We start from the raw sequence: 12,241 nt of genomic DNA on the forward strand, positions 1-12,241 counted from the left end.
CAATCCGTTACGTGACTTATATATTTTAATTATATGATTTCATCATAACATTGTGACATGATTTTTTTTAGTAAGGATCCCTTCAACGAATGCAACTGCATTGACGACGATATTGGTGGTGAAATTATCAGTAAATTAGATTGCCTGGATTTTCCGAGGCTTCTATAAGCGAAGCCTGTTAAAGTCACGTCGCTGCAGAATTCCGTTGTTCTTCGCCTAGGTGAGTACCATACTCTCTTCACGATTTATTCTTTTTGTACATTTTACTAATTAAAGTTAATAGCGACGAATGCAAACCGATTTAAGCATAAAATAATAATTATTATTATTTAATGCAAAAATTTTAATTAGATAATAGAAAGATTAATTTATGTAAAATCTCAAAATAGTTTTGTTGCATCATAAAGCAAATAATTAATGATTAATTATGAATGTTATTAAATAGAACGCAAAAATTAACTGTAAATTTTCCGTATCTTCGCAAGAATGTGAGTACGATATAAAAATCATGCAATCATTATATTGCAAAATACAACAATTTATTGTTACTTTACGTTAGCAGTAAATCATACATTACAGTGATGTTTAAATTTTATTGCAATTACGCTGCATTTCCTGCGCGCATAGCATCCATGTGTTACATTATATTTCCGTTTTGCGAAAGATTCGTTTAATTGCGGCGTTTATTTAACTGTGATTGTGAAACATCTATTAATATATATTAACGGAACAAATGAAATTTTTCGTTAAATGAATTCACGATTCACAACGATTCACAATCTATGCTATAAATTGTTTTATAAATTTCTTAATTTTAATAGATTAAATGAGGAGCATGAAAATAAGAGGTATTTAATATTTGTTGTAAACAATCGTATTGGATAAATTAAATATGATTATTCACAATTTTATTTGGCAACTTATGAATAATTTATGTGATATTTTAATCGCAATACCTCATATATGATTATTCTAATTAATGATATTGTAATAAATGGTCAAGAAATACTGATAATTGAATATCAGTGAGAATCCTGTTGCGATAATTTAATACATTCAAATAGTTTGAATTGATAAATAATATTATACATCGTGCGTGTTAAAGTATACACACACGCATATAGGGAAGAGATACATTTATTAAATTTAAAAGAATTTATTTTTTAATTAATTAAAACGTGCAACTCAACGTATTTTATAAATTTTTAAGAAAATAATAAACTTTATTAATTAATTTATTTTTATATTACAATTTGTTTTTATTGAATATTTATAAAATATAAATATTCAGTAAAAACAGTGTACAGTGTGATATCAAGAAGAATTATCGCTATTTCCTTACTGAGTAGGTAGTATAGTTTTTATCACATAATATAAATAAGTGCATCCATTGTCACATCATTGTCGTAATATTTGTTCTCGAGAATTTTATATTTTCAACGTATAATAGTATAATAATCATGTTGCGACGTGTGTTAGTAGTGTTTTTATATGCGATAATATACCGTGTGGCATCGGAAAATGCAATTGCAACTGATACAGCAATCAACAGATTGATAAGTAAATTAATATATAAGAAAATAATTGCAAAATATATCTCGCTTTGGTAATTTATCTGAAACTTAAAGAAAAGAAAGAAAGAAATATTATATTATAATTGAATGTTAAATTGATATTTATTTTTAATAACATTTAATTTACCTTATGCATATGTAATCCATCGTAATCGTTTGCAGAGGAAAATATGTCAAAAAATTCATAAGATTTTCCTACAGCTTCAGGCAAATTATTACCAAACGCAAACGGAAATTTGTCTCCGGCACAGCAGATTATTTACATTTACGGGCCGCGTCAATTGAAAATGCAAGACGGTATCAATCTCATAGAAAAAGCAGGAAGCGATTACTTTATGACACCTGGTATAGGTGCTCATAAACTTCATTTTCGCAAGTTGTCATGGAACAAAGCTCGTAGAATTTGTATTGAAGAAGGGGGTAAGTTTCTAACAGTGATTTTATTTGATGATTCTCTCAGCTCATCGAATTGCTCTGTCATTTTTTATCATCTTCTATGGCCAATAATGTTTCAACGTGAATTCTATTAAACTTTCTTTTATATGAAGAGTATATTAAAACCGAAAAGCAAAATTACGTAACTTTATCGGATTAACGCAAATCTACCTAATCCCCGATGTAGGTCATTTGGCTATTGTTAACTCCAATTCGGAGGAAAAATTGCTGCTGCACATCTTAGAGGAGAACAAAATAAATCAGGCATGGCTCGGCGTGCACGATCTCTATGAAGAGGGCGATTGGAACACGATTATGGATGAGCCTTTGGAAGCTACGGGATACTCAAAATGGACACTAAAAATCGCTAACGAGCCTGACAACTATAATGGAAAACAGCATTGCGGAGTTCTTCTAAAAGACGGAGGAATGGATGATCTCGAATGCACTGCAGCAGTTGCTTTCTTCTGCGAAATTACTCTCTGAATTCTCATAAATTACGTGAACGCAAGATCGTAATCAGACGTGGTAACAGTATGCGTTTTATCAAAGACTATCTATAATTAAATAGTCATTCTAAGATATGCTATTAAGATCAAATTAACGTCAGTAACAACGCAGGCATGTTTTTTACGATTAATGGGGTTAATCTTAGATTAATCTTACAATGAAGGTGATTATAGGTCATAAGAGCTATTTTTGTACTAACGATTATCTTTAGGGATATTAAATAGAGATATTAAATACCATGGAACATGCATAATGTATATTAGAAAATGTGTAAGAAGACTTATATTTAAAAAAAATACGTTGATTCTTTAAAAAATTTTAATTAATGTACTTTTAATAGGATAAGATAAAGAGGATGATTGATAAATAATATAATATGAACAAAAAATGAAAGTGTTATTATAATGTCCTAGATTAATTATAATAGTTGAAATTAAGAGAAGATATAAATTAAGTGACTCGAGTTATAACTAGAACATCTCTTTAAACATCTCTTATTGAGAACATTGAAATGGGAAGGGTGGAAGAGGCTCGTCGCAACTCAAAGGTCAAAGGGCATTTGTATTCTATGTATCTCTCAACTATGGATCAGCAAACTGCGTATGCAAAAGGCAATAGCAAGCATATTCTTCGCAGTTTCATCTGACGTTTCTTTATATCGGTTTGCATTCGTCATGTTTCACAAATGAATCTATCGCCGGTGATCGGTAGATCACTGTGATAAGATCTCGGATGCTCATTCTCTCGTGGAGCCGAGTTTCCTTTCAACCCCGACGAGACCATCGTCCGAGTTACGAACGTAGCGTCCGATAGCTACTCTCAAGCCATCCTTATTGATTTTCCTGTGTAGGCGCACGCGCTATCCCGTTCCCGATTTGCGACAAGGGGGGTGCGGCTGTAACCATGGATCCCAGTGTACTCGCCACCATGGATAAGGACGCATTGAAGAAGCAGATCGAGAATATGAAGTACCAGGCGTCCATGGAACGATGGCCCCTGTCGAAGAGCATCGCGGCGTAAGTCCATCGTGGCACAGTCGAATCATTATTTTCATCATCGTCGTTATCGTTGTTTCCTGTATTTGCTAATTATTCATCGGTTTTCCTCCCCGCTTACGTATCATTTACGCACGTCTGTAAATTTGAGAAGACTGTCACTCTCGTACATAGATCGCCCTAGAAAATGTCTTGCAATTTCCGTCGATTGTAGATTCATATAGGTTTTTGAAGCAGAGCTTTTCTTCAGAAATTAAAAATTTATTACTTTTTGTTGTGATATCCTTGAGATTTTCATTACCATTATATTCAAGTCTTAAATTAATTTTCTAAATTTTCACCATAATATTTATAAACCAATTGTTTGTATATACATATGTTCGTTTACATATAAATTTAATTTAATACAATTGTCTTTTTATATTAATATTCAATAATGTTTTAACTCTGTAGACGTAGAACAGCTCTGTCATTTTTTATTTTTATTAAAATTCATGAGTTGTATTTAAATGCATGATTGAGAAGATATTTAATTATTATTTAATTTTATTTAAGAAAGTCCGAGAAGCTAGTTTTATTCTTTTTAAATTGTTGCCCCGTTTAAACGGAACGAATAATTCATCTCGCACTTGTTTGTTATTAGATGCAACTAAGATAAAAAAAATAAGTACTTGGGTTTATTTTTCATTTATTATTTTATATTATTCAATAATATATGTTTTCATAAGTACTTGTTCCATATGTTCATAATATTTGATTTGTTATGTTAGACATATAAGACACTTCCTTTAATTTTTCACACATTTTTTGTATATTTAGATCTCTAAATAATTACTAGATTTTAATACAACTTAAATAATACTTAAAATACAGGAAACATTATTATGTTTGTGATCTCGAGATAGTGTTTAATTTTTAATTTTTACATAACGGGCGTGTCTATTCGTGACAAGTTTCTTTGAATACTTCAAGTATTCTCTACGTACAAAGTAAATAATGCGAAGGCTATTTAACGGTAACAGCCGTGACTTTCTAGTTCCTTAATAATGGACGATGTAATTTTCGCTGATGCGTGATCATAGAATGTCTTTTTAGATGAATTGACTCGTGTATAAACCTACGTAATCACGTACGCAGGTTGTTATCGTTCAAGGTTCAACTGTATTTCCTACAATTGAAAGATAATATTATTAAAAATTAAAGAAAATAATGTGTTTTTTATTTGTATTTACTAACCATAATTACTACAAGTAGCTTTTTTTCGAAATATAACAGAAAAAGAAAAAATAAAATAAGTGAGCTCCTATTTTAGCTTCTCTAATGGAAGTAAAAAATATTTTATTAATTATAAAAAATTAAAAAGAACATGAGACAGCTAATTAACAAAATATTTTAGACATTAAAGTCATAATTTTAAAATTTATCTTAAAATTTATTAATTTTTTTAAAAAAGAATCATCTCAGGAATCATTTCAGGAATTGATCAATGTAATTTGAAAAATCCATTATATGAGCAAAATGTGGAACGGAGTTTTTTGCTACATGTTAAAACTGCGATCGTGCAAATCAAAATGCACGCTTCAGATTACGGCGTAGGTGTGTTCCGGTGTTCCCGATCACATTTTTCTTGCCTCGAAGCGCAGCGCCTTTTCCCAGATAAGTCATCTCGCGCGGATTGCTGGCTGACAGTCAAGGCTGAATCGTGCACAGCGTCCCCATGTTACGTGAAGGGACAGGATCTCCTTGGACGATGGTGCGTGTTCGCGTTAATCGCGTTTTCGCGGCACACACGATTACTTTCAGGGAACGCGCATTTATTATGTACGCGAGCGCGATGAGAGAGCGAGAGTCAAAACCTGACGCGACGATTATGATGACTCAATGATCGATGATGATCTAATTGTGCCACAGCTGGCCCCAATTGCGTTTCGATCGTCTCTCGATGTAATGTCTTCGCGATTTCGCCACTTCTAAGTGGGAATTGTGCGGAAAAAGTTTACGCGAAAATTATTCCCGTTTCAGTCGGTCTGGTTCCAGTTAATTATATATCCTTCGCATGTCACACTCTCGCTAATGATCGAGCATGGTTGAATTATTGCGAGATTAAATGCTCGCAAAACGCTCTGCGAATTTAACTCACGTTTCAATAGATTTAATGGCGATGTTAACGACCTTTTGTAGATATCAAGCCTATACGGAAAAAGTACTGTTGTTTTATAAATTACATAAAACAACTGCACTCGAAATTGACAACTTCTTTACCTTAGTAGACAACTTATTTTAAATCCAATATATATTATCCAAAAAATTACAATAATTCGTTTGTAAAACGAAACTTATGCGTTATAAACATGCTTTGCTAAAAAAGAAATTTTCCTTCCTGTTTATTTTTATTAATTACCCTAGTGAAAATTTTTCTCATAATTTTTATACGAATTGGAATATTTTTCAAAAATACTTAGAAATTATTCGGAAAGTACATTTACATCTTCTCTCAGAATTTTTCACACAAATGAATTCTGAAATTTTTTGAAATTTTTTCATCCCATAATTTTTAAAAAATATTTTTAAATTTTTTTAGATTTTATAACATTTTATCAGAAATTATATTTACAAAAAGTCTTAGAAATATCTTAGAATTATCTTATGATATTTGATAATTAATATATATGAAAAATTCTGAGAAAAGATGTACATTTTCTGAAAAATGTTTCAATTCGTATAAAAAAATGTGAGAAAGTTATAAAAATATATAGAAATTCTAAAAAAATATAGAAATTTTTAAAAATTATATGAAAAATTCTGAGAAAAATTTTTACCAGAGTACTGTTTCGGATATCATTTCTTTTGTGATTATCACTAACAATACTAATACTTAAAAATATCGAAACTTGTATGCGATGGCAAACGAGCGAAAGTATCAACAGCTTGCTGAAAGCATCTCCGGTCACCTGCATCGCGAGTATTTTGCAAGGTCCGGTATTACGTCAATATCGCACGAGACGAAAGGGAACGGAAGGATCAGGAAGCGGGCGTGGAAATTGTATCGTCGTATTATCGGAGCGCGAGATTAGGTCGATCGGTAAGGGATAAAAAGAAAGAGAAGAAAAAAAGGGGGAGACGCGTGGAGCGGGGGTGGAGGCAGGTGCCTCGCTGCCTTTCACTGTTCGAGAAGTCTCGCGAGACCGCGGAAATTTTTTGCTTTCGCGCACGATACTCGCCTCGAGAGTCGAAAACTGCCGCGGGAAACGACCGTTGTCGACGTCTGAACGCGCCGCGGTTCCGCGTCGTTCCGCAAGCGGAACCACGCACCGGAACAAAAAGATCGACGTTTACTTCCCGCATGCCTGCCGAATCGTATCGTCCATTAACGATGCGTCCATGTGCCACGGACAGTTTCTCCCTGTAACGATCTAATTCCGGTTTAATTAAGAGATCAATCGTATACACACGACAAATAAAATTGCTGTGCGCAAAATGTCGACGTTAAGGATGTTCTCCGACTGCAGTTATACTCAACCTAATGAGCACATTAATGCTCACCATTATGAAAATTTTTATGAACATTTATTTCACTTTTATATAGTATAAGATATTCCATAAGTGTTAATGTATTTATACAAGTTTTTATACAATATGAAATGCCTTCCACCTTTGCTCCTGCTACCAGTTGAAAAAATAGCGATTTTACTTATTTTGTTACTTACTTTGTTTAATGATTTTTTAAAAACGAATAGTCAGAAGCCATATTCAGATAAAGTTCATATTATTTTTTGTGATATCAAGTATATCTCATTGTTTCAAAAAAACTTTTTTACAGTGAATAAAAAGACTTTCGAATAAGCTTTAGATAGGGATCCTATGTATATACACTGAAAAAAATTTCTGGTTGAAAATGGACGAATCAGAAATTTCTGATAAAATCTACTAAATCTACTTCTTATTTTTATCAGAATAATTATATTAATCAGAATTCTAGTTATTTCAACTAGAATTCTAATAAACTTAATCAGAAAATTCTGATTCGTCTGTTTTTCATCAGTATTATTATTTAATCCAACCAAACCATTTTTCTTAGTGTGTGTATATATATATTTTTTTTTTTTAAACGCTTCAACTTTGAAGTGAAATATTTCGATTTTTAATCCCGCTCCGGATATTGAGTTTTAAAGCACATCTGTTCAAGACACTAAACAAGCTTATTCTGTTAAGTTTCAGAAAAATCTAAAGAAAATGGATTTTTTCGGAGAACGTCCTTAATCGACAACGATGGCAGTGACGCGGACGAGACGATATGTGCCGACGTTGCGTCTCAGTTTCTGAATTTAGGATGACCTCCTTTAAACTCGGTTGAATCCGACGCCTGTTGCATTCATCGGCACACAATGTGGGTCGTGTTTTTTCAATACGCCGTGGAAGTCTCATTACTCGCAGTACTTTAGCAGCGTTAATGATCATTAATAAATAAATTATCAAGAATTTTTAATTTATAAAATAAATTGTAATTGAAATAATATTTTATAGATGGAGAAAAAGTATCAAAAGGAATGTATACATTTTACTTCTTCATTTTATAATTCAATTTTAAGATTTAAATTTTCTTCTGTCCCTTTTTACTAATTGGTTTCGAGAGAATTAATCTTATTAATTGGCACGTGTTTTCTTTCAAATTTTGTGACATAAATATAATGTCAACAGCGCGTGAATACTTAGTTAACTAGAAATATTAGAAAGTCCTTAGTATTTTTGTCAACCGATAGTTTCACTCGATCTTCGTGTATTAAATTGCGAATTCCATTCGCCAGGTTATAAAGATAGACACGAAAGTGAGACAAACCGTGAATTCGAGCGTGAAGTGAACAGAATCGCATTCATTTCATTTCTGCAACGGATCCGCTCGACGATTCTCGTTTGACATCGCGACTCTGAGAATCGCTCTGATTTCTGATTGTCGCTCATTATATAAACGACGCTAAATAATAGATGCAGAAACGTGAATCGATTTATTATTACATTACGACACGGGTGTCGGAGAAGGTCATTCACCCTCACTTAAAAATTGCGCGACGGACTCTGATAAGTGAAAGTCCGCGATTCCCGCACGAACTATGATAAATCAATGCCGATCAAGCACGAAATATGATTATTGCTAGCCAAATAAAATTTATGCGTATAATGTTATGATGGTAGAGAATTCAGGAATATGATATGAAAAAAATATTCTTTTGTTTATTATACAGTTCATACAATACTTTATAGATGTAGGAAAAAAATAACAAAAGAAATGTACAGTGAGTACAAAAAGTATTCGTACAGAGAAAATATTTTTTTTTTAATTTTATTTTTAAAAAGTAAGTTATTATCCAGCGAGAAATGAATTATCGAATTGATGTCGAATCGATATAAATTCGATGATTTTAACACTAATTTGACATCGATTCGACATTTAATTTAATTAACGATCATTTCTTGTTGGAAAATTAACAATTTATTCATAAAGAATAAAATAGATTGTATGTTTTTTAAAATTATATATATCAAAATGATGTTTATTAATTATACAAAATATATCATCCGAAAAATAAGCGGAAATTAAAAATTGTATTATTTGAATGCTCAAAAAGTATTTGTACAGACGAGAAATTTAGCTTCTAAATCAGGAATACATACTAAGCTCGTTTGTTTATATTAGAACAGAATATACTCATTGTATAAAATTGCTAATTAATGTTTATTTTCTACAAATAAGACTTTATAACAAATTTCCTTGTACGAATATTTTTTGCTCTCATTGTATATACTACATTTTACTTTTTCATTTTATAATTAAATTTTAAGATTTAAACTTTCTTCTGTTCTGCCATATATTTTCTCATATTGTAAAAATTTAAAAGAATATAGATATTTCGCACAACGATTAGGTGCAGTTTGATTCTGCAGTGCATTTCATTACACAAAATATTTACTTAGTTTACGATTTTATTCGAATTAATACTATCAAGAAAATCTTCTCTACAGAAATATATTGAAAAATATACGTAGCTATACAGTGTGTGCGTTGACCTCGCCATTCGTGCGCGTAAGCACTGCAGCTGACACTCAAAACAAATGTCGCGTATTTACTCATACATGTTCTGACGCTGAAGGCTTAAGCGACAATGTTAAACATGCTTTTCAGCCGTCATTTATATGCAATAAAACGCAGTGAAGGGTTAAATGCACTCGTACGTGGCCGACCGGCGCTTTCGTATCCCGCAGGAAGAAATTCCACGGACATTTTGCGCTTGGCGAGCAACTATCTAGTAGCAACAAAGTTCGAAAGCTTCGTGCCGTTGTCGTTGCCGCTTTTGCGCGCGACTCTCCTTGAACGCAAAATCGGCCGTGCGAGCGAACCGAGAACCGAGTCCCTTTCACCGACTTCCTCGCAAAATGAACGATTGGCCGGCTGGTCGACTCGCATCGGCCGCTCTACATACAGAGGCGCGAATTTATCGGCGATCTACTAAATCGGACGTATCGTAATCGTATCGTGCATGAACGTCTCGCGAGACATTCTCCAGAAGATCTTGGAAAACACCGGGTTCGAGCCTTCGGCAAGTTTCGAGCAATGCACCGGCATTCACCATAAAACGCGTAATATAGAGAATGAAATATTCATTATCGAGAGCGAAAGACGTGTACATCGATAATTTGGTGTACATTAATTCCTGTCTCCAAATGGAAAATACTTTCATTAGAGAAGCTCTATATATATATATATATATTGGGTTGTCCGGAAAGTTCATGCCGACTAACCTATATAATTTAATAAATGTATACTAAAATTTAAATTTTCTGCGTTTCACTTTTCCTTCAACATCGGCACGAACTTTTCGGACAACCCGATATATATGCAAAAATAATAGATTATATATCTCTGGTTTCTGAAATTTCATGCATTCTTTGAGCGGTTACTAAACAGTTATACCAACTTCTACTTAGTAACTGAGAAGGAAAACTACTTAGGATCCCAATTAAGATGTAACGCTTTGTTTGCAGTTGTTGCATACAAAAGTTGCGTAAAATCTGAATCCATTTACTGAACAGAAACACAACAAATAATGGATGTTAAATTGATTAATAAGCAAGCCGCTCATAAAATGAATAGAATAAAACTTTATCATGTTTTTGTCCATTTCCTTATTCAGTATTGACACAATTAATGAGAATGTAGTAATATTAGACTGTAACTGGAAAGATACTGTTCTAGGAAAACTGCATACATCTCTACCAGGGATAATTTGGTGATAAATGAAATAAAAAATATTATTTTTGTGTTTATGAGTATAATTTTAAAAACTTATAAGTATTTTAAATATATTTGATAGAAAGAATGGAGTACACGTATTATATAATTATTATTATTTTTATGACGATATTCTAAAGTTTTGAAACTTATAATTTATATTTGAAAATGACGATTTGTCTAATCGTCCTCTTGCGTGAAAAGTTTAGTTAGTTTATGTAGGTTATGTAAGTTATGAATAAATAAAAGATGCACCTACGAAGAAATAAAGGGTCGCGTAATGAAAAATTAATTCCACTAGAACGAATCACAATCGCATGTTTATTGCGCCATAATCTTAGGTAAGCTACTAGAGTAGTAACGCATATGTTGCTAGGTTGTAATTTCAGCATTACGCGAGACTGGTGCGCAGCTGACCCTCTTATTCTTCTTCTTGGCAGGATGCGGGAATATGTGGAAGAGAACGAGAGGAATGACCCACTGATACACGCGCCCGACAAGAAGAACAATCCCTGGGCCGAGAAAGGCAAGTGCATAATCATGTAATCGGGGCCAGAGCGGAGGAAGAGCAACAGAAGAAGAAGGAAGCGGGCGTACAAATCGAGGAGGAGAGGAGTCGGTCGTTCATCCGCGGCAAAAGAAATCTCAGGCAGAGATCATGAAGAGGGAAGAGGAGTGGAGGAGTAGGAGGAGAAGCACGCAAGAGGAAGAGGAAGAGATACCGGTAGACGTTCGCTGCGATTCGATCGCCGAAGCGATCGTCCATCGGCCCCGCCGAAATAAAGACGTGGCTACGATCAATTCCGCAGTCAATCTGTCGATTGAAGATCAAACTGGAGCAAAAATTAGTTGCCGGACCGTTCCGTTCCTCCAGGACTGTTCTACGATCGCGCGACGTGCGGCTTCGCCAGTTCCTGATTCGTGTCGTCCCATATCGTTATCCTTCGTTAATTCTGCCATTCGAGACATAATCATTATTCGTAAAGATACTCCGAGATAACTCAAAGTACATTGATAAGTCATTTGATACAAAAAAAGATGTACAACAAAAGTAAAAGAAAAGAAAAAAACAAAAAATGATATCTCGATATAATCGGTCTTGTGAAGCAATCGCGCGTTATTAACAATTTCCATCAAATTCAAAAAGATTTGCATTTACAAAGAGGAAGCAGAGATGAGAAGAAAGAGGAGGAAAATTGAAAAATTTGTCAGAATGAACTACTTCCGCCTGGATCGATCGACGTCGAATCAAGTGCCGCATGCCGCGCGACGTCGCCCTGCACATTTCACTCGTCGATGCACTTGCGTTGTGAAACTATCCATTCACCGATCAACCAACATGAATGCAATTTATTCTTAATGTTACATGTCTACATACACACACATATATGTATATATATATATATATATATATATATATATATATATATATACATATTGTA

At 33.3% G+C, this 12,241-nt stretch overlaps 2 protein-coding genes across 2 annotated transcripts; both read left to right on the forward strand.

Annotated features, from left to right (window-relative positions):
- The first annotated feature begins 1,417 nt into the window (after positions 1-1,417).
- LOC108692335 (hemolymph lipopolysaccharide-binding protein-like) lies at positions 1,418-2,897 on the forward strand. The gene is made up of 3 exons (XM_018200532.1): positions 1,418-1,560; positions 1,776-1,994; positions 2,197-2,897. Exons 1-3 carry the CDS (start codon positions 1,461-1,463, stop codon positions 2,493-2,495), a joined length of 618 nt encoding a protein of 205 aa, XP_018056021.1. The 5' UTR covers positions 1,418-1,460; the 3' UTR covers positions 2,496-2,897.
- Positions 2,898-3,369: 472 nt separating this feature from the next.
- On the forward strand, positions 3,370-11,803 carry LOC108692336 (guanine nucleotide-binding protein subunit gamma-e). Its single transcript, XM_018200534.1, has 2 exons — positions 3,370-3,535; positions 11,240-11,803. Exons 1-2 carry the CDS (start codon positions 3,423-3,425, stop codon positions 11,343-11,345), a joined length of 219 nt encoding a protein of 72 aa, XP_018056023.1. The 5' UTR covers positions 3,370-3,422; the 3' UTR covers positions 11,346-11,803.
- Positions 11,804-12,241: the final 438 nt, after the last annotated feature.

Source organism: Atta colombica, unplaced genomic scaffold (genome assembly GCF_001594045.1).
Source record: "Atta colombica isolate Treedump-2 unplaced genomic scaffold, Acol1.0 scaffold7, whole genome shotgun sequence".
NCBI classification, from domain to species: domain Eukaryota; kingdom Metazoa; phylum Arthropoda; class Insecta; order Hymenoptera; family Formicidae; genus Atta; species Atta colombica.